The 20940-nt window shown below is 42.2% G+C and overlaps 1 protein-coding gene across 1 annotated transcript in view; it reads right to left on the bottom strand.

Annotated features, from left to right (window-relative positions):
- Nucleotides 1-20940, bottom strand: part of polq (polymerase (DNA directed), theta) — a 22350-nt gene extending 1410 nt beyond the window's left edge. The window contains exons 1-33 of the mRNA XM_086156168.1: nucleotides 20654-20940; nucleotides 19610-19905; nucleotides 19212-19388; nucleotides 18986-19116; nucleotides 18738-18894; nucleotides 17276-17387; nucleotides 16995-17196; nucleotides 16745-16886; nucleotides 16024-16170; nucleotides 13797-14009; nucleotides 13562-13704; nucleotides 12877-13066; nucleotides 12613-12755; nucleotides 11888-12081; nucleotides 11528-11652; nucleotides 11038-11281; nucleotides 9150-9651; nucleotides 8151-8870; nucleotides 6518-8063; nucleotides 6265-6396; nucleotides 5995-6197; nucleotides 5109-5316; nucleotides 4842-5035; nucleotides 4637-4765; nucleotides 4349-4523; nucleotides 4110-4233; nucleotides 3370-3473; nucleotides 3195-3277; nucleotides 1869-1970; nucleotides 1676-1787; nucleotides 1095-1219; nucleotides 297-447; nucleotides 142-227 (exon numbers count right to left, since the gene is read on the bottom strand). Of these exons, the coding sequence (XP_086012294.1) occupies nucleotides 142-227; nucleotides 297-447; nucleotides 1095-1219; nucleotides 1676-1787; nucleotides 1869-1970; nucleotides 3195-3277; nucleotides 3370-3473; nucleotides 4110-4233; nucleotides 4349-4523; nucleotides 4637-4765; nucleotides 4842-5035; nucleotides 5109-5316; nucleotides 5995-6197; nucleotides 6265-6396; nucleotides 6518-8063; nucleotides 8151-8870; nucleotides 9150-9651; nucleotides 11038-11281; nucleotides 11528-11652; nucleotides 11888-12081; nucleotides 12613-12755; nucleotides 12877-13066; nucleotides 13562-13704; nucleotides 13797-14009; nucleotides 16024-16170; nucleotides 16745-16886; nucleotides 16995-17196; nucleotides 17276-17387; nucleotides 18738-18894; nucleotides 18986-19116; nucleotides 19212-19388; nucleotides 19610-19905; nucleotides 20654-20721 (7380 nt within the window). The 5' untranslated portion in view covers nucleotides 20722-20940. The remainder of the gene's footprint in view (nucleotides 1-141; nucleotides 228-296; nucleotides 448-1094; nucleotides 1220-1675; nucleotides 1788-1868; nucleotides 1971-3194; nucleotides 3278-3369; nucleotides 3474-4109; nucleotides 4234-4348; nucleotides 4524-4636; nucleotides 4766-4841; nucleotides 5036-5108; nucleotides 5317-5994; nucleotides 6198-6264; nucleotides 6397-6517; nucleotides 8064-8150; nucleotides 8871-9149; nucleotides 9652-11037; nucleotides 11282-11527; nucleotides 11653-11887; nucleotides 12082-12612; nucleotides 12756-12876; nucleotides 13067-13561; nucleotides 13705-13796; nucleotides 14010-16023; nucleotides 16171-16744; nucleotides 16887-16994; nucleotides 17197-17275; nucleotides 17388-18737; nucleotides 18895-18985; nucleotides 19117-19211; nucleotides 19389-19609; nucleotides 19906-20653) is intronic.

The following is a 20940-nucleotide window of genomic DNA, read 5'->3' as shown; positions in this document are numbered from 1 at the left end:
GGTGGCCAGATTATGCTGGGTTTACTCCGGGATGCTTATCTATTACAGTGGAGAATGTAAAAGGAAGAGCATAGAGGCATTTGGCCAAATAATTTAACTCAACACATTTCCTGAACTTAAGTTTCCTCTTATTTTTCACACCTGTATGAGATCCTCCTCGTGGGTTTCGTAGATGAGCTCATCGTGCAGCTGCAGGACGAGGTATGCCCCTCTCAGATGCAGCGTCCCTGAGCGGCAGTGATGATGATGGTCGGTATGAATGCACCAAACATAAAATACCGCCCTGTGATAAATGCTGTTGAATGTGTTACCTGAGTGTGTGTGCTGGTGAGTTGGTGGAGTTCCCACGTATGTTTCTTGTAGCCTTTTCTGGATGTTGGCGGTTGCAAGTTTAACAATGTCCGCTGCTGAGCCCTGTACAGTTGTGTTCACTGCCTGGCGCTCAGCCTGAGCGAGACACAGGGAAATGAAGGAAATAACAAAATTCAGCCAATAGGTAGCTGTCTAACACATTTGTCCATTATATAATGTTGCCTGAGTTGTAAATGTGATATTTGACTAAACTCATTTTCTGTGCAATAAATGACTTTACACTTAAGTATGAGATGATAGAAAATAGTCACAATGCTACAAGATATCTGTAATAATATATGATAACTTCATCATAGTAGAGGGATATATAATAAACAAACAAGGTTTGAAATGTGACATGCTTGATTAAAAAATGACATAGTATACTTACTGTCAAAATTTTAGGAGAACTTATAACAAAACTCCATATGATTTAAGGGAGAAAAAAAAAAGGCTAAACTCAGATAAAAACCTACAAGATTTTTCCCAATAGAGTTAAATATGAATATTATGGTACCCCCATCGAGTAATGAGGGTTTTTTTTTCTTCGATATCATAGTTATTGTTCATTAGTATTTTATCTAGCCTAACTCTGTCATAGAGCCACCTTCAAGTGAAAAAGTTATCATATAGCCGCCAAAGATATTCCAACATGACCTTGTCTTTAAAACTCAGAATCAAAGACATGAAAACGAATTTTCACATTTCACATCTCACGCTTTTTCATGAACTTTCATGCTTACATGTGCTTTGACGTGCACATTCGGGCTGGTTATTCCTGGCAGGTATCTCCTCCGGCCCATCAGCGTCTGAACATATCCGTTCTTCACACAGTTCTTCACTGTCTCTCTGAGGAAAGTGTTGATCCCTTGAAAACACAACCGAACATTTGCATTCATGTTTATGTGGAAATTAATTTCTATGTCAGCAACAGGATTTTTTGTCATATTTTGAGTATTCTGCGATTTTTACTCCAGTTGTGATCTATCTATAGCTATCTATACTTAGCCTATGTATATTTCATAACAGCCACATATTTCATAACAGCTACATGTGCAATATTTTTTCATACTCTTGTGCCGTCCTTATCTTTCACTTGTTACTTAAGACACTATAGTTTTCACTTGTTACTTAAGACACTTTATAGTTTATTTGTATTTCTTGTATTCCCTTTTTCTCCCCCCTTTTTTTTTTTAACTGTTTATACAATTTTCTACTATTATTTATCATTGTTATATTTTTCTTGTAACTCTGGCACAACAATTTCCTTCGGGATAAATAAAGTTATTATTATTCTTATTATTCTCATAAAAGCAGTGTGTACCTTTGTATCTGGCCTTGAAACTCTCTATGTAACAGGCGGCATCATTCTCCTCCACTTCCATCTGCTCCCCCAAAGACTTTGCCCCCATTCCGTAAATGATCCCATAGCAAATCTGAAAACATACAAACCTTCATGTGAGGCGGTGAGATTGTGACGATGATTACGTTAAAGTCTCATTCTGGCCCGGCTGTACCTGCTTTGCCTGTTGTCTGAGGTTGAAGGTCACGCTCTCCAGCTCAACACTTTTCCACTCGGCAGCAATGCAGCTGAATACATCCGCTCCACGGTTCAGCACCTGGCACATATTTGTTGCCATTTTATTTAATTGATTTGTTCTCATATGACCAATTTTATCTTGTATTTATACACTCCAGCTCATTGGGTGTGTGTGTGTGCATCAATATATATATATATATATATATACACACACACACACACACACACACACACACACACACACACACACACACACACACACACACACACACACACACACACACACACACACACACACACACACACACACACACACGGTAGGCCATCGTTTATCGCAGGTTTTCATCCAGAACTAGCTGTGATAAAGGAAAGTAGCGACCCTACTTTTATTTTATTTTATCATTTATATTTATTTAAAAGCTTTATGACCCTCCCAATACTCTCAAAGACCTTTCCCATACTCTTCCTATACTTTTAAACGGACTAACACTGCGAATAGTAACGCACATCAATGTGCAATGGAAAAGGCAAGACGCAGAATGCGTGCTATGCTCAGGAGATGCGGGGAATGATGCTATAAAAGTGCATGAATACTGCAGATACCTATGTTACGGTGAATAATTCGAGGTATAAAACTAGATAAAAAAGTAAAAAATCCGCTTTATAGTGAGACCATGAAAAATGAACCGGGATATGGCGAGGGACCACGGTGTGTGTGTGTGTGTGTGTGTGTGTGTGTGTGTGTGTGTGTGTGTGTGTGTGTATCTCGCTACCGTCTTAAAATAATTGCCCAAGTTATTTTTTGACATTTTATTTAGTATTGCCAAAATCAAGTCCTTATTCGACTAACGGCTGTTTTTTTGGGTTTTCTGAAAAACTCGAAAAAATGACTTGCAATCGCTTTAAGAAGGCAAAGATAAATTCATATTTATATATTTATATATATATATATATATATATATATATATATATATATATATATATATATATATATATATACATATATATATATATATATATATATTCATTTATTTCCTATGCTAATACCATTCAGCTGAGTCAAGGTTATACTATCTTATCATGCATAAATGTTGCTGGCTACAATGAGATCACTTTCCCACTGGGACTGATAAGATCAATCAACCTATTGAACCGACCTATCAACCGATCAACCGACCGATCAATCGGATTTACCTACCTACCGATCGATCAGATCTACCTCCCTATCTATCTACCTATCCATCTGTGTGTGTGTTTATTTTATTTATTTTTGCTTTCTACCAAGTGTGTGTTAGATAGTGACCTGTATAAGGCGTTGATCCTTGGAGAGATGAGCCAACAGCCTCAGCTCCAGTTGAGAATAGTCAGCTGCCAATATCATTCCACCTACGGGATAGTACCAGTGATGCAAAAGTTACTGTTGGGGTAAAAAAAAAAAAAACCCCACAAGATTACCTTATATAATCAACATTAGCCACCTGAAAAAGGTACAAAGGCGTGTCTCATGCTGACGGAGAAAGCCAGGCCACTTTCTGCTGTTTCAGCGCTAACTGATGGAGGAGCCATGGAATGTCTCTGGTTCCTATGGCAAGAAAACAAAAGCATTAAAACAGTTAGCCCAACATTTGTGATGTTTTCTTGAGGCAAATCTAAGGAAATTAAGTTTACATGAAGTATATAAGTATTTTGAATGCAGAGAAACATAGAGAATACAAATGTAAAACCAGAGAATGAGGTGTGCTGTGTCTGAGCTTTCATTTTGCTTCTGAATCCTGAATTTTTCAGAGAAGTTTCTACTGACTGTCCTGGAGAGTTTCTGAACATCATTCTGTTCAGAAACCACGCACAACACTTACCATTTTTTGACATTTATACATTCCAAACCATCTACTTGACACACAGCAAAACGCAAATAAGTTTACTGAATGTGCCTGGCATGATGATGAACCCTCTCCATTGAGATTGTTGACTTTAGAATAATTTTGAAATATAACATGAATAAACATTACCTATCAGACATTTAAATTTATCATTTGAATGAATCTTTTTTTTTTCAAATGAATCTGTTCAGCCCCAGGTTATTTACAATTGATTCTCTCAAAGCAGTCAGACATTTAAACAATCGCAAATAGAAATAAATGAATATCCTAAGACCCCACTTTGACTTTTCAATGTAGTTTATTATAATATAGTATCATCCGAAGATGAACAGACCCACCTCGGTTTGGTGCCTGTGTGAGCGCCGCTTTGCGAAGCCTGGCTCTCGCCAACCACCGTGGGCATGTTAATGTCGAAGTCTTTGGGAACGTTCTGTATGTTGGGCTCCGTGAAGGTCACGCGACCTGTCGTGAAAACAAGGTCATAATATGCTTCTTGTAAAGGGGGAAAAAACAAAAATACTATACTGCACTTTTTTTTTTGTCAATATGTACAATCTTTATAAAGTGCGCGCATCACCTGTAGCTGTGTGTGTCTGAGCGATCGGATAAATCCTGTCCATAGCCAGCGTTGGATGGAATTTCTTCTCCCTCTGCAGGGGGAACACCACTTTCGTCAAGGCGTTGGTGATCCGCCTCCACTCCAGAATCACGCCGGGTAACGGGTGCAGCGGGCGCAGCTTCTCCAGCACATCCTGCCATATTGTTTTTCCTCATATCAGCAAGGAGAAGGTAGATCCCCACCTCGAACGTTCACTTACGAATTCGTGTCGGGATAGATCGTGTGTGTGATCGACCAGCATTTCACCTTGGTGGTGCTGTACTGTTTTCCTAGTCGCACCCTTCCTCCGCCTCTCCGCCTGTAACCCAGAGTCTTTTTGCTTTTCAATCCGGCCACGTCGCCGTTCGGTGGCAAGTGAAGCTCCAGGAACAAAACCTGTGTGAACACACACGTTTATGTGCGCCTCAGAAAAAACGTGCATCTGAAATCGAGGTCAGCAAAGACGCCTGACCTGGGCTGTGTCATCGGTGCTGGTGAGGGAGAAGGTGTGTCCGGCCAGGCTGTACGCCTGAGATTCCAGCTCGGTGAGTTTGGCCTGCATCACGTGCTTTTGCCTTTCGCACTCGTCGCCGCTGAAACCCACGCCGTTCAGTTCTAGCAGGGCTAAACACACCTGGGAGGGCATCTCGATCCTCCTGAACGAGTCTGCGGCGAGAAAAAGGACATCGGATGAATCGGCGAAGTTATTCAAACTTACAGCGCTTTGTGCCGTTCGTACCCAGCATGCCGTCTTTGTCGAGTAGACCGTTGAGGTGACTCATGACGGAATAAACCAGCACGCTCGCGGTTGCCGCCCTCACGCGCGGACAGTACACGTGCGCGTTTCCGAGGCCATCGAGCAATGGAAGCTCTTCGGGGCGGTAGACTGTCACCATGTTGGTGAGGGTTCTCTCCTGACCGCCAGGGTCCAGCAGCCAGCACGCCACCTTCGGGAAGACATTTGATGCTCTATTTACGGCAGGTTGGATTTCGAGTTTAGCGAAGTACATTAAGGAAAACATAAAAAAAACACTCAGTAATACAGTGCATGATTATTTGAGCTTTTATAGAGGTACGTGGGTCTTCATTCTGGAATCAAACAAAGAATTTGAATTTTTGATTGAAACTATTGACACTGGAATCAAAAAGCTTGAAATCTTGTGACGAGGAAAATATATTATGTTTCTTTCTATGCCGACCGGTTGAGACAGAAGGTTGCCCACAATGAGCTTGGATCTGTTCAAGGTTGCAGCAACAGTAAAAAATGTGTGTTTCCTCGCCAAGTGCTTGCCCTCGATAGGAATCCGAGCCTTGTCTGCAAAATCTGGAGCGAATGACGTAGGAGGTCTATTGACTTTGAATTATGATGCTTCCATATGAACCGAGCTATCACTCAGAAAATGGTCTATTCAGGCAGTTTTTTTCAGGATTTGGTTTTACATTACTGCTACTGTCTCCATTCCATTTTAATTTGTATTCATTTTTCTTTCTAAATCTTATTGATGCATTGCAGATGGTTTACTCTCAGATCAATTTCTGCTTTTCTGATCACAAAGTGAAAAAGTAAGCCCATACGATTGACCTCTATAACTCCAAATCTACTGTGACTGTAAACATTTGCTTACCTTCGGGTCTTCACAGTTGCCTTCCAAGCTGACGCCGCAGCTTAACACAAGCGTCTTATACACCCGAATTATGTCGTAAATCACAGCCGTGTTCCCTCCTGTGGCGGTAGATGGCCTCTTGAGACAGGCCTTAACTTGCCTCAGCCTCTCGCTCACAGGTAAATGTTTATCCAGAGCCGGAGGGGCCAGACTTGCGCTCAAACCTAGGAGATGAGGCTGAGTGAGGGGATTGTTTTTTTGTTTTTTTTTCATACAGTTGTGCCTTAATACCTTCGCTCTGTTGTTCCTGCAGGGATATATAGAACGCGTCCCTCGCTCCCCAGCAGATGGACAGTCCAATTAGCACCAATCCTTCAGTGTCTCTTACAGGAAAACCATCAGCCCTTTGGACTTTCCCATCACCTGTTGACACTGCACCGATGACATGCACACAAAAGGGACGGCACACATGATTTCACCTCTTTATTTTGACCCGTTGACCCCAGTGCTTGATTTATTATTGCTCTTCGAGTGTATAACTTACCTCTCTGGTGCTTTCTACCGATTTCCTCTTGTGGCTCCTGCGCTTGATTCTTCTCGCATGCCAAAGCCAGAGAGTACCGATCTTTGGTTTTCCACTCATCGATGAAGGTTTTGAAGAGGCGCCCGTCACTCGCCACATCTATGATAGAGAATGCGTTGGAGTTGCTGGAGCTGAGTGACGAGTCTTGGGAGAGTTGTAGACTGAAGCCGTCATAAGTTTCGGGGGACTCTTGATCAGACGGAGGCTGTGGCTCAGGTAAGGAGGGTGAGGCAGAGCCTGTTGGAGGGCTGGATTTCTGCAAGGGTTTTGGTTTGGAACTTGAGTATGACTGGGTGTTGGACTCTACTTTGTTGTGCTTATCCACTTTAGGGAAAGTAATCACTTTGTGATCCATCTCACATTTGTGGCTGTCCTCCAATGTGGGTTCAGACTGTTTAATGTCACTAAAAACCTCTTGTGGATCCACAATTTCGGTGTGAAGATTGCCTTTTTGGACAACCGATTTCCCTGTTGGAACGGTTGAAGGGGTTGACTGACTAACTGGCTGTGCAATGAGAGGCGACTGAACAGATGAGGTGGTTAGTTTGACTCTTGGAGTGACAGGTGTTTTTTCTTGAGTGGGGGGAATAAGGTCACCGGCAAAGCCTGGTCTCTCTGTGACTTTCTCTGGGTCACGTCTTGAGAGTTGTAGCTCTCCGGAATTTCTCCGAGCCACTTGCCTTTTCCGCTCTTCGGTTTCCCCGCGAACCTGCTCTGACCGTCCCGGTATTTTTGTTTCCTCCACTGTTTTTGCAGCCGAAGCGTTGTCACTTGTGGCGCACGATGCCTCGTTTTGCCAGGACTGGTCCGATATATTTGCCCAACAGTCGAAAATCTCTTGCAGACCAGGACTACAATAAGGCCTGCGTTGGGTCTCATTCTGGACATGTGGCTCTGTCAGCACAGTATTTAGTTCCTTCTTGTGTTTCCCCAAACATTTCACCGTTTTCCCTTCTTCAGTTTCTCTGCTTTTTGATTTCCTGCCAACATCTGTCCTCATGTCTTGTTCCTTTTCCGTTTGACTTCTGTCTTCAGATTCAGAGGGAGCATTTCCAATCATTGCAGACTGCGGTTGCATCTGGCCGGATGCAGGTGGTGAGCACCTTTGCTCTTCCTGAGGATGGTTTCCCTTTGGGTTTATACTTTTGATATCACTCTGCCTCTCCAGAAAGTATTCCCCTAGTAGCAGGGAGTCACCCCACTCTGACAGGTTGAAGGAGGACTCGCCCCACTGGATCGCTTCTACTGCCTCCTGGTTGGCCACAAGCTCGCCGCACTGTCGCTCCTCGGTCGCAAGAAAGGGTAGCTTGGCTCCTGCAGGTTCCTCCTTGTCTGATTGATCAAGAGTCTGGTTCTGGCTCAGCTCAGCCAGCAGAGAGCTGTCGTAAAGGCTGTCGAACAGGAAGCTGCTACTTCTGTCAAGACTCTCAAGAGCAGCGTCATTGTCTGAAGTATCCTCATCTTTACGGTCATCCATATTATCGCTGTCGGCAGGAACAGGAGAAATCTGTGGGAGCATTAAAACCTTTTATTTTCAAGAGCTAAACATATAAATATATGTTTTTGTTGGAATTTAAAGACTCTTATGAATTACCTTGTTGCTGACATCAAGGATGAACTCCATCTGGCTGTCAGTGAGAGAAATATCAAACTTTGGACCTGCGCCGTCTCCGACGGGCTTTTCGGCTGCTTCTACCACGACCTCATTTGTATTTTCCACAGGGGGCCGATTCATATTTCTATCATTCCCATCTATTTGGTCCTGCGCTGGCTGGAAAATGATTCTTTCGGTCTGTGTGTCCAATTCGAAGCTGTCACCAAAACTCTCATCTACCCTTTTCTCATCTCCCCGGACATCTTCTAGTTTCCCGTCCCCTGTGTACAGCTCAGGAGATGAAAACGCATCCACCTGACTGCGGTTTATTCGCCTTCGCTTTGCCTCAGGCAAGCACGACGGAGCCAAGGCGGGAGGAGAATGTGATGTTTCTGCATTTGTTGGAGAAGAAACCGCAGGAGAAGTTTCTTGGATGACGCCAGGAGGACTGAATGCAGTCACTTTGGCTGCAGATGCAGAATTTTGGACAGAAGGAACTGCTTCGGGGTGCGACTGGTTCGATGTCGGTGCACTCGCGAATTTAAAACTTTTGTCTTTTTGTATAGAGTGAAGAACTTTGCTAAGGATTCTTGAATGCATCGTTTTTTCCGGCTGCACCAAGGATGCACCACTGAAGCCTAGCTCAGCATGACTACCAACATTTGACGGCTTTGTGAAACCTCTCTGTGGTTCCTCAACCCTGAGAACCGGAGCTCTGAACTGAGGCGGGATGTGAGGAAGACTACGTTCAGGAGATTGTTGGGGTAAAAGCAGTGGGCTGGATAAAATTTCAGACAGTTCTTGTGTCAGACTTCTTTCAGGTAGACACTTATTGTGTTCGGTTCTAACTTCAGTTGCATTTCTGTCTTTCTGCAACATTACTTTAAATTCCTGGCCTCCTTGTGCTGGTTTCTCATTTTTTCTTTGATCCACCCTCTCTTCTGTATTTTTTGATTTAGCTCCTTTTATATCTATTTGTTCTTCCACTGATTCTGTTACTCTTTCCACTGGGGTTGACTGTTTGTTTTCTCTCTTGAGCTTATCCACCTTCCTGCGCTCCTCACCTGCATCAAGTTTGGACTTCAAATCTTCACTACTGGCTTCTTGACCCATTAATTTCTCGCTTTGACAATTTTCATCTATCCTCTCTCTGCTGCTGTCAACATTTCCTCTATCGTTCATGTTCGGCCCCTCTTTGCAGTCGGATGTATTTTTCATCTGTGCTGGTTTTGAACTGAGAAGTGAATTACTTGAGTCGTCTGACTCGCTACTGCGATTGTTATCAATTCTTTGAATATCAGGAGCGGCAAGCGTGAGAGACGTGGGGTCCCACTGAACTCCGAGCTGCGCCAGATCTTCCCGAAGGAGGATCCTGGCCTCGGACACAATTTCGATGGCAGCCTCCTGCTCCGTGAGAGCCCGTCCGTCAGTCACCCAAACACAGCGTAGGTTCCGTCGCTCAGCTGCCTCCACCTCGCTCTCATCCACTGCACACTTAGAGCTGAGAAAGGAAGAGTGACCTTAAGTCTCGGGTCAGTTTACCAGGGAGTTGCGTGCAAAGAGATTAGCTCATCTTTTTACCGATTGACATATGCGAGCTATTAACCTCTTGTGTCTAAAAGATTCAAACTCTACATCATGTGTATTTTAACGACAGGTAAATGATCAGTGGGTCCTGATACATTCCTTACAGAAAATGTGTCTATTTGGAAACTGGACATTTGCTCAAGATAGGAAATCTTATATTTCACCAAGATGTCATTAGTAAAGGTGTCCGCTTCTATAGCACTTTCACCACCTTGCGGTTTCAAAAGCACTTCATGCTGGATCTCACATTCACCCGTTCATTACATTACATTGCATTTGGCAGACGCTTTTATCCAAAGCGACTTACAATACAGGACATAGGGACTGCAAATACACTTGCAAATACATGATGCACAGGAAATATACAGAACAGTAAGCTTGGGTTAGTGAGGGTTTCTTTTTTTTTTTTTTTATGGACAGAGACACACAAATGTACACACACACACACACACACACACACACACACACACACACACACACACACACACACACACACACACACACACACACACACACACACACACACACACACACACACACACTGCATAGCCTAACTTGCTGCCAACCTGATCTGGGGCATCAGCGCAGTAAAAAGTCCTGAAAAAGAAACGTTTTTACCCGTTTCTTGAAGGTTGAGAAAGATGATGCTAGTCCTGTTGCTTCTGGGAGTTTGTTCCACCACTGAGGTAGTAGAACTGAGAACAGTTTTGCCTGAGATCGCTTAGAGCGAGCAAAAGGTACTGCTAATAGGTTTGAATTAGAGGAACGCAGCTCTCTGCCGGGAACATAAGGCGTTATCATTTCGGTCAGATATGCTGGACCCGTTCCTGAGGTGGTTTTGAATGCCAGGGTCAGGGCCTTGTGCTTGATCCTGGCAGCTACTGGTAGCCAGTGCAACTGGACGAACAGAGGTGTAACATGAGCCCTTTTGGGTTGAGTGAATACCAACTGTACTGCAGCATTCTGTACCATCTGCAGTGGTTTTATTGCACACACGTGTACGACACACTGATGCCCCACGAGGGGCTAACAGGACCATTGGGAATGACTTGGAGTTCGGTGTCTTGTGCATGGACACTTCGATTGGAGGGACGCTCGCTGTAGAGACTGAGCCGCAAGTGCCCAGATTTGTGTCACAAGCATCTAGAGCTTTTTAAACACCTTCATTTCATCATCCTGTCAGGTTATAAAACTAAGAACTAAGACGTATCTTCCCCCTTACTCTATAATGGCCTTTGTTTTGTGACTATTGGACCAATAGTTTTCCTGGTAGCTTACGAGAGTATCAAAATGCACCAACCTCTTAAATGGCACAGCATTCCTTATGGCTCTCTCCACATCGACAACTGAGGCCCTGGCCAGTTCAGCGATCGTACAGAAGCCTTGGGCGTACAGTGCTCGTGCTCGTGCTGCCGTCAGAAGGGAGACCCTGACCAGGTCGACCAACTCTTTCTGGACTCCAAAACTCAGCCTGGTCTGGTACTGGGACAGCAGGAGCTCCATGTTACCCCATCCCAGACGCCTGCAGAACACTGTCACCATACCTGAGGGACAAATGTGTAATTTAAAAATTATTTTATATTGGGCGTGACCCGATTTTCCCCCCGTATTAGAAATGGCTGTTTGTCTTCAGCATTAGAAGTCTCCATAATCATTGTTTGAAAATCCTCCCACTTTTATCACCATGCTACTGTACTTCCAACAGCCCTCTCTGTTTACGTTAAGCTTTTGATGATATATGTTTGAATATATGTACAGACAAATTTACTTGTCAAATCTTAATTGGACACCTGCATATGTAGCAGCAGACTGCTGGAGAGACTGTAACTGCCCGCGGCTGCATCGGTATTTGGATGCTACCGTTCCCAAAGGCACTTCATTCACCAGATCCTGCAGAACCAGAGTGGTGAAAAACCTGTAGTGACATAAAAAAGAAAAGACATCACTGACAAAGTCCCAGTTGGTCCAGACTTAATCTGCTGTTTCCCTAGTTTTCTTAGAATTAAACTACCTGTTTCTGGCACAACTTCATCTCATGAGAACACCATTGCTCTTACAAATGTGTCTTTATTGAACAAATGTTGGTCATGTCCCGTTAAGCAGTGTTCAGAAAACAGAACGTTTGTCACTTACGTTCATATGCAATTTACCGTTTGTGGATGGCCATTTGTCGACGCTGTTTTTCTGTCTTGGCAATGAGTTTGCCGCTGACAGATCGAGCCAGGAAGCCTTCCTGAACGCCCACCAGCTCTGCCACTCTCTTCATCGAGGACGACAACTGCTCCCACAGACAGAAGAATTGATACCAATCGATGGCCGTCCACTCAGCATACAATGGCGTGATCTGAGGAAACATTTTTTCCTTACATACAGGATGTACATTTGCATTTGGGAACATTCGTGTGTTATCCATTGCGTTGCAAAGAGAACAAAACATCTTGTTAGACTACAAAACACATTGCAAATACAGGCAAAATACATCATTCAACAATATGTTAGTGTGGTAATTACAATCTATAGACTGAAATTACCATAAGAAAGGCAAAAATCATATTGAAATCGCAATGCAATTGGAGCCACTGAGAAAAAGGAATTTTGGAATACTGGAAATGGTATCTCATCATCTATTTCACTATTCTATTCTGATACTTTTAAATTTAAAGCAGGTTAGTGCTGTTGCATTAGTTTCCACAGCGATGGATCTTGTTCAATAATGACCAATAATTACGACACAAAAATACCTCGCTGAATCGTAATCCTTCCTCACGATACATTATCCATTAGAGAATTAGAATTAGAATGGGAGATTCAAGGCTACATGAGTGTGAGTGTTTTTATCAGAACCTCTGTAGCTAAACAATACGACAAGATATACCAGGTATAGAATGTGCAAGTCATTTTCCAGGACAAAGCTCTTCATTGCTCGCTGGAGATCTGCAAATATTCCCTGAGCCTCAGTGGGGGAGAGGGAGGAAGACAAGGTGGCAGCGCCAAGCTGAGTGGGACAGAACTGCTCCTCTGAATATAGAGAGACATCAGTAAATGTGAAGTAGTTATCAACACCGATTTTTGATGTAGATCACGTGGTGAGTGAAATAATGGTGTTTGAAAGCAATCACATGCGGTAGTTCGGCAGTACCTTCTCCATCCGTTTTGATACTGATGAACTCATTCTCCATCAACCAGTGAACACTCGCCTCGATGGCACCCTTGTTAGTATCTTCTTCTGAGTGTTTTTCGCCATTTGATTTCTGGCTGGCAGCGAGTAGTGAGCATGAGGCATAAAATTTCACATCCTGCCGTGTGCTGGCTACGCCACCCACGATGATCTGCAGATTATGGTGGTGTAAATTAGGGACGCAAAAGCGACAAGTTTATGGGGTTGTAATATTAATATATATATTGTAATATTGGAGAAACCTGGTAGCCACGGTTGGCTCTACGCATCTCGTGCAAGAGGACTAACTAACTAACTAATATTAAGAAAGATGAAGAAAACTAGTGGCGCGAGTGGAGAGAATAGAGTGAATTCCCTCTGCACCTTTCAGACCACAGTTATCATGAAATTAAACATTTTGTTTGGTGTAGAAATACAATGAAAGCGGTTTACATGGCAACACTTTCTATGTGCATCTGAGCTGTGGATACCTATGTGGATACTTCCTCTCTATAGTTAATTTGAATTATTTTGCCGAAATTGTAGATTGAATACAGAATCCAAAAGTAAGAAATAGAAACAGTTCTTTCAAAAGGACTTCATACAGATATATTGACAACGATACGGCATTCTGTGTGTTCAAAATATGATCACGTTGCAATCACACCTCCAGTATGGCTCGCAGCATGCTGGTGGTGATGCCCTCGCCCTCCTTCCTCACCAAGCAGCTGCTGATCGGCTTAAGAGCACCTTTGACGAGGCTGATACCTTTCTGGCGCTCTGACTCCTTACACACCAGCACACTTTCACCTGGGGGTAGGAAAAAGAAAAGATAAAAACTGTTTTGTTTTGGTTTTTTTTCTTTTACTGTCAACTTAGGACTAATTTTCGCTTTGGTCTACCTATAGTGTCTACTCCTTTTCTCCCTGCTCGTCCAGCCATCTGTTTGTATGTGAGAGAGTCCAATAGGTGTCCATTGAATGTAGGGGTTCGAATGATGACTCTGCGGGCGGGGAGATTAACTCCTGAGGAGAGGGTGGAGGTAGCAGCCAGGACCTTCACGATGCCTTGACGAAAACCCCCCTCAAGCACGTCACGTTCATCAAATGTTAGACCTGAGGAGATATTTTCACAAATCAGTGGAGAGATACAACAGAGAATCAAAGAAGTCCATGTTACATTTTCTGGCAGCTAAGTTGGGCCTGTGCGCCAGGAATAATGTTAACATCATAATACACAGAAGAAATCTTTTCTCTATTGACATTTGTATCACGATTTACACAAAAAAGACAGGTGAATTTACCCCAAACTTTTAGAAATGTGACTTAAAAGTATTCATGCAAATATCGTAATTTCCGGACTATTGAGCGCACCTCATTATAAGCCGCACCGGCTATCTCAGCCTTCCTCCTGCGCACTAAAACCGTCAAAGTCGTCTTCTTCGGTGTCGGAGTTGAACGGACACAGAATTTCCCGGTCATTTCATCAGTCCGATGTGACGAGGATAAACGTTTTAGCGGTGTGAAGCTCGTAAGCCCCCCCCACCCAAAAAAGTCCATATATTAGCCGCATCGTTGTTTAGGTGAAAAAAGTTGCGACTTATCGTCCGGAAGTTACAGTACTTAAAACTTAAGGAGAAAATATTTACAATCATTAAGAATGCTGTTTAAACCACAGCAACAAAGTCAAGAAATTTTATACAACGCAGAAATCATTTACCTGACACACACTAAGGAAGGGCCTAACATTCAGAGAGAAATTATATAAAATACAAGACGTAGAAGTACAGTGAAGGTCAGAGGGACCTGAGGGATTTGTAGACCTTGAAAAAGCATACAATGGGGTGCAGAGAGAGGAACTATGGCACTACATGGGGAAGTTGGGAGTAGCAGGGAAGTATGTTATTGTGGTGCAAGAGATGTATGTGAGCTGTGAGACAATGGTGAGGTGTGTGGTGTGGTCGGCGTGACAGAGGAGTTCAAGGTGGGAGTGGAACTACATCATGGATCAGATCTCAGCCCCTTCAGTGGTGATAGACAGGCTGACAGAAATCTCCATGTGCCGTAATGTTTGTGGATTACATTGTGAAGTGTAGTGAGAGCAGAGAACAGGTGGAGGAAAATCTAGAGAGGTGGATGCACGCTCTGGAAATGAGAGGAATGAAGGCTGGTCGCAGCATGACAGAATACATGTGTATGAATGAGAGGGACCCAAGTTTTAACACTGAGGCTACAGGGAGAGGAGATAAAGGGGGTGGAGGATTCTAAGTACTTAGGGTCAACAGTCACAAACAATGCAGTTCATGACTGTGACAGAACAAAATCTCCACCCATCCCAACCTGCTTGGTACAACTGCTTGGTACAACCTGCTTGGTTGGGATGGGTGGAGAAAAGTGTCAGGGGTATTATGCGATAGAAGACTATAAGCCAGAATGAAAGGAAAGGTGTACAAGACAGTGGTGAGACCAGCGATGCTGTATGGCTTAGTAACAGTTCCAACGCCGAAAAAGACAGGAGACAGAGCTAGAGGTCACAGAGATGAAAATGCTGAGGTTCTCTTTGGGAGTGACCAGGATGGTTAGGATCAGAAATGAGTCTATCAGAGGGACGGCTCATGCTCAAGATGTTTTGGAGAGAAGGTCAGAGAAGCCAGAATGAGATGGTTCGGTCATGTACAGAGGAGGGGTAGTGAATATATTGGTAGACGGATGCATGCTTGAAATGGAGCTACCAGGCACGAGGTCTCAAGGAAGACCAAAGAGAAGATTTATGGACGTAGTGAGAGAGGATATGAAGGTAGTTGGTGTGAGAGAGCAGGATACAGTGAATAGGGTTAGATGGAGAAGGTTGATTTGCTGTGGCGACCCCTGAAGGGAAAAGCCAAAAGGAGAGGACAATAAGAGATATCAGAATCATACAAAACTGACAACTAAAATCTAAAAATGTGTACATATTTAAATTTTATATACATTTTTACATAAATATTTTCCTTTGTGGAAAGAGGCTCCTTACAAAGTGTCCTTTTGGCTTGTTTATGTCTTTATCTTTTTCTTTTTTTTCCCCCGAAAAGCTACATCAGACTGGTGAAAGTCAATTGGGTCGTGCGTATAAGAATAATATTAATAATACCAGCATGGTGGAAGGCCACTCCCCATGGCACAGTGCGCTGGAGGGTGGAGTCTAAACCCGCTGGAGTTCGCCTCAGCTGGGCTATGACATCAAGCAGTCCCTCTCGGTCCAGATCGACTGGCTGGGGTTCTGCATCCCCTCTAGAACCTGAGGGATTTTTTTTTTTTTTCATTGAATTAAATGCACCACTTTTCCAAGCATTAAATTCTTTCATGTCAAATAACATTTTCCTAAATCTATTGCAGTGACTTTTTAGCAATGCCATATCTCTGAGACAAATGTTCATGACCGTTTCTTTTTTATTGTATGAAAAAAGCTTTGTAAAGTAACACCAAGCAAAATAAGATGTCTGAGATCAATGACAAAACTTTTCACAAATAATGTATCAAAACTGATGACAAACTTATGTCAAAATTAGTATATACCTTACAAAAAGTGTATGGATTTTTTTTACTTTTCCTATCTGAATACAGTTGCAAATTCAGGGATTTGTGAAGCTACTTTTGACAAAAATTTCAGATCTTTCTAGTTTTATTTTTTCTAAACTTCCTCGGGCTGGCAAATTTTCCACTTATGAATCTCATGACTTTTCCCAAATTTTCACAGCAATAATAAACCCTGTGTTTTAAACCAGCTACAAATTAACTTGGCCTAATTTCGACTGAGGTGTGCTGAAGTGACACACAATGACTCGGGAGATCCCATTTGAAAATATACGTACCGGATTGCCTGAGGTTGTAGAATTCTCGGGCGATGCCGTCAGCCAGTTTTTCACACCAGTTCTTTGAGGGGCAGAACAGCAACACAGAATGGCCCTCTCGCACTGTCTCATAGCACAAGCTCACTATGTGGTCGTCATCACCCTTCATAAATTTAATGTGACACACACACACACACACACACACACAGTTATATAAGCATAGATAGGAATCATTTACAACTCATAATTTATCATGTGCATCACATCATACCTTAATTCGGAGGGCAGGACTGAACTGTCGAACCACAGAAAGACTCTTATCGTAAAAGCTGCAGCCCACCTTAAGATGCTCCTGCAAAGGCACAGGTCTGTATTCTGTTTGGTAAAGCTCTGCACCCAACCAACTGGCCAGGAGGGACAGGTTTGGCAAAGTGGCACTCATACCTATTATCTGTACACCATCTGAAAGGGATCTGTTGACACGGACAGACAGGCTGAAAACAACTGACATAGAGTTAAGTCTTCGAAACGGCAAGAATACCGGACACAAACCCAGACGTGTTCTGCTTCTGAGTGATGTAGCGGATTTTTGTCAAGAGGAGTTCCAATAGGTATCCTCGTCCAGAATCCCCAACCATGTGTAACTCATCCACAACGACCATACCTAAGGCACAAATACAAACTTCAGTGACAAATTCAAATGCCGTATGAAAAATCCAACAAGAGCTGGGCAATGTTTCCATTTGTGAAGTAAGGTCTACAGGACCATTGATTTTTTTTTTTCAAAAATTTTGAATTGTGATGTGGTTATAGAAAAGTAAATATATTTTCAATAATTTGAAGAAAAAAAAAGTTTTGTTATGTTCCCAACTATGAAAGCTTTTTTGAGCAGTTTGGTCATTGACTTGTTACATCTATATAATCTCTGACTATTATTAAGGTTACATATTGCACCATTTAGATAAACTGAACCGCACACACACACACACACACACACACACACACACACACACACACACACACACACACACACACACACACACACACACACACACACACACACACACACACACACACACACACACACACCATAATATATATGAGCTGCTCTGCTCTATATGAAATAGACACAGAGTCTGTTATTGACAGCATGGCAGGGCACACCAGCCATGGTAGGAAGTTATGCTTTAAAGATAAAATAAGAAAATAAAATACAATAAAGTAAAATAAATAAATAAATAAATAAACATGACAGAAGAATGATCACTTAATCATCTCAATAACTACATGTAAAATGTCTGAAACTGACTGGTCAACAGAATTTCACTGTGGATGATGAGAGGTTTATCTTGGAAGTGAAAAAAACAAATAAGTACATATTTTCAATGCTACCATATTAATAGTGTCGGTGGGGGGCAGTACAGCAAAGTGTGAATTAGCTGCAATAACTTCATGCTAAAACAGCCAAGAGAGAAATAATTTTCCCACATAATCTTTATTATCCATAAAAGAGACAATAGAATCAAGAGACTGTAAAAGAGAAATAATTAAAAATCAATAAGTCCATTGATCAAATGCCCCCTGTGATATGTAAAGCGTTACTAGACACAGTTGTGCGTGGGTCTTTTTATGTTCACTTGATAAAACACTTATTGAAAATGATTTGGAGTGATCTACTGTGTTGTCTTACAAATGGAATGTCTTTTTCTAGAAAATAAATAAATACAATTCATGTCATACACACTAACACACAAGAGCTACACTTCAGGAAACTTTTCATCTAAAACAGCTAATAAGTTTTGCTGCTGATAAAATCCTGAAGATTCTGCTAGTTTTATAATGACCTTTTATTAATTTTTGGAGTAATTAAAAATTGTGTAATTTATTTTGATATGTTATGCATTTTTTTCCATATTATGAGGGTTTTGCTGTATCTTGATCTTATTGCATATTGCTCAGACCAGTGCTGTACATTTTAGAAAAACATAATCAATGCAGATTACAGATATATTACCTAATGTATCCATACTGCCCTCTTCAATTAATCTGTTAACCAAGGAGTTGGCTTTTTCTATGGTGCAAACTGCCACATCCAGAGCTGTGAAACCTCCTGGAGCTGAGGTGTTGCCCATGAAGCCTTCCACACGGACGCCTGCTGTTTCAAATACACGCTATAATACCAAGGATAAAAATCAGTTTCATTCAACCCACTGATTCAACCATAATATATTGTATGCATCTTTCTGGTGATCACTCCCTCACCTGAAGGTAGTGCATCTTCTCTTTTGCCACTGACACAAATGGTAGAATGAAAATAGCTTTCTTTTTCGTCTCCAGCACACGCTTCAACATCAGAAGCTCTGACACCAGTGTCTTTCCAGCACTGGTAGGAGCTGAAAATAGAATATTGAAATATTCATGGGGGGAAAAAAATCTCAATCAACACTTAGTTATTTGAAAAAATATATAAAGGAATATAGTTTCTCACCTGAATAGACCAAGTTAGCACCATGCAGAACCTTTCCAACAGTGAGGCACTGAGCCTGCCACTCAAACATCTGTGTGACTCCGTGTTTTCGGTAACACTCTAGCACAGATTTGGGTAAACCCCAACTAGATAACAACAGCTTATCGGACTGTTCTGCAGGAGTACATAATTGAATTCCTGTGGGAGAGCATCACACCATAAACCACATTTTATAATATTTTTATATTCACACACACATTGTATACGTATCTAAGTACAAAGGAGGTGGGATTGTGGAAAAAAAATGTCGAAAGATAAATTAACATCAATTAATGCAATTAATGTCATATTGCCCAGCTCTTGTATGAACGGAATACTGACAAAATCAAAAAAAGACAAATATTGCCATATATTTTTACCTGGCTGAGGTAAAGTGTCGGTCAGACCACTGAAGTCTAAGCCGCTTGGGGTGGTAAGCACAGAGACCGAGTGATTCTGTAATCGTCGCTGGAGTTTGGCCTTCTCTAAGGCAGCTGTCAAACGTGTGGAATTGAACAAAATGTAGTCCTTGTCAACTTCCACGGATGGAACAGCATTTGGTCCATTTGATACATTTCTGTCTTGGCTACATGGAGAGCTATTTCTTTTCAGTCTCAAATTGTCCCGACTGGAATAAAACGGTGAAATAACACAAACTGTGTTAAAGAAGAAAAAAAAAAAACAGCAGAGAATAATTCAAATAATAGTTACATAGTACAGTGACATTTGAGTTTGCACTCACCATGTGGAGCTTCCTGTTGGTGGACCAGTCTGTATTTCACTATTTGGAAGTGAATTTAAGCGGTGAGAAGTTGGAAGGGGGCGTTCATTCTTTGGATTCTTACCACCGTGGCTGGATTCCTCTGAGTCCTCACCGAAGAGAAGACGCTGGGCAATGTTTTTACAACCAGCTCGCAATGTTGGTTCCTCGCTGCTACAATTTGTATCACATCCTCCTTTCGGGAGCTCATGATCTTTGCCCTTTGCTAAGACGTTCTCCTTGTTATTGTCTGAAACTGGTTGCTCTTTCTGTGCACGTCTGTGTTCAGTTGTAAGATGTCCTGTATTTGCTGCAGGCCTGAAGGGATCCACAGCATTCAGAACCTGCAACATCTCCTCATCAAGAGCAAATGTGGATTCGCCCAGAGGAAACACTGCTCCAACGCCCTAACATTAAAAAGTATTGCAGTCATTTGCAAAGAAGACAGATTATTGAGATACGTTTTCCTCCTGAGCAATCGGACTTACCACTGTACATGCTTTGTTATTGTTCTCCAGTGTGTTCACTTTGTCAAATAAATGACGGGTGCTTTTCAATTCACGTCTGTCTGACAGCTCATCGTTAGCTAGCGAGTTCTCCCTATGAAATAAACAGTTATATTGCGATGGATTGTAAGATCAGATCATGAATTACGTCAACTTACCATTTTTTTTTCTTGATTTGGTGCCGTCCCATAAAGCTCTTCCTTTTTGTAGGACCCGAGTTATTCATGCTGGAAAGTTACTACTTTTGACAGACCCGCGTTGAGATTGACGTTACTTTGCATGGAAGGATATTAACTCCATAGTTTCAAAAAAAGTCAAATGATAAAAATGAAAAAAAATAAAAATAAAAACAAAAAAACAAAAACGGTGTTTTTCCCTAAACACACACCATTTCCCCTCTCTATGGGCTGCCTGTCCTTTTCTGAATCAAAAATTCCGCCCAACC

The sequence above is a fragment of the Fistularia commersonii genome, chromosome 12, assembly GCF_037954325.1.
Source record: "Fistularia commersonii isolate RoL2024-O1a breed Wild chromosome 12, RoL_Fcom_v1.0, whole genome shotgun sequence".
NCBI lineage: Eukaryota > Metazoa > Chordata > Actinopteri > Syngnathiformes > Fistulariidae > Fistularia > Fistularia commersonii.
Note: the sequence above shows the minus strand (reverse complement) of the source record. Positions and strands in the feature narration are given on the sequence as shown.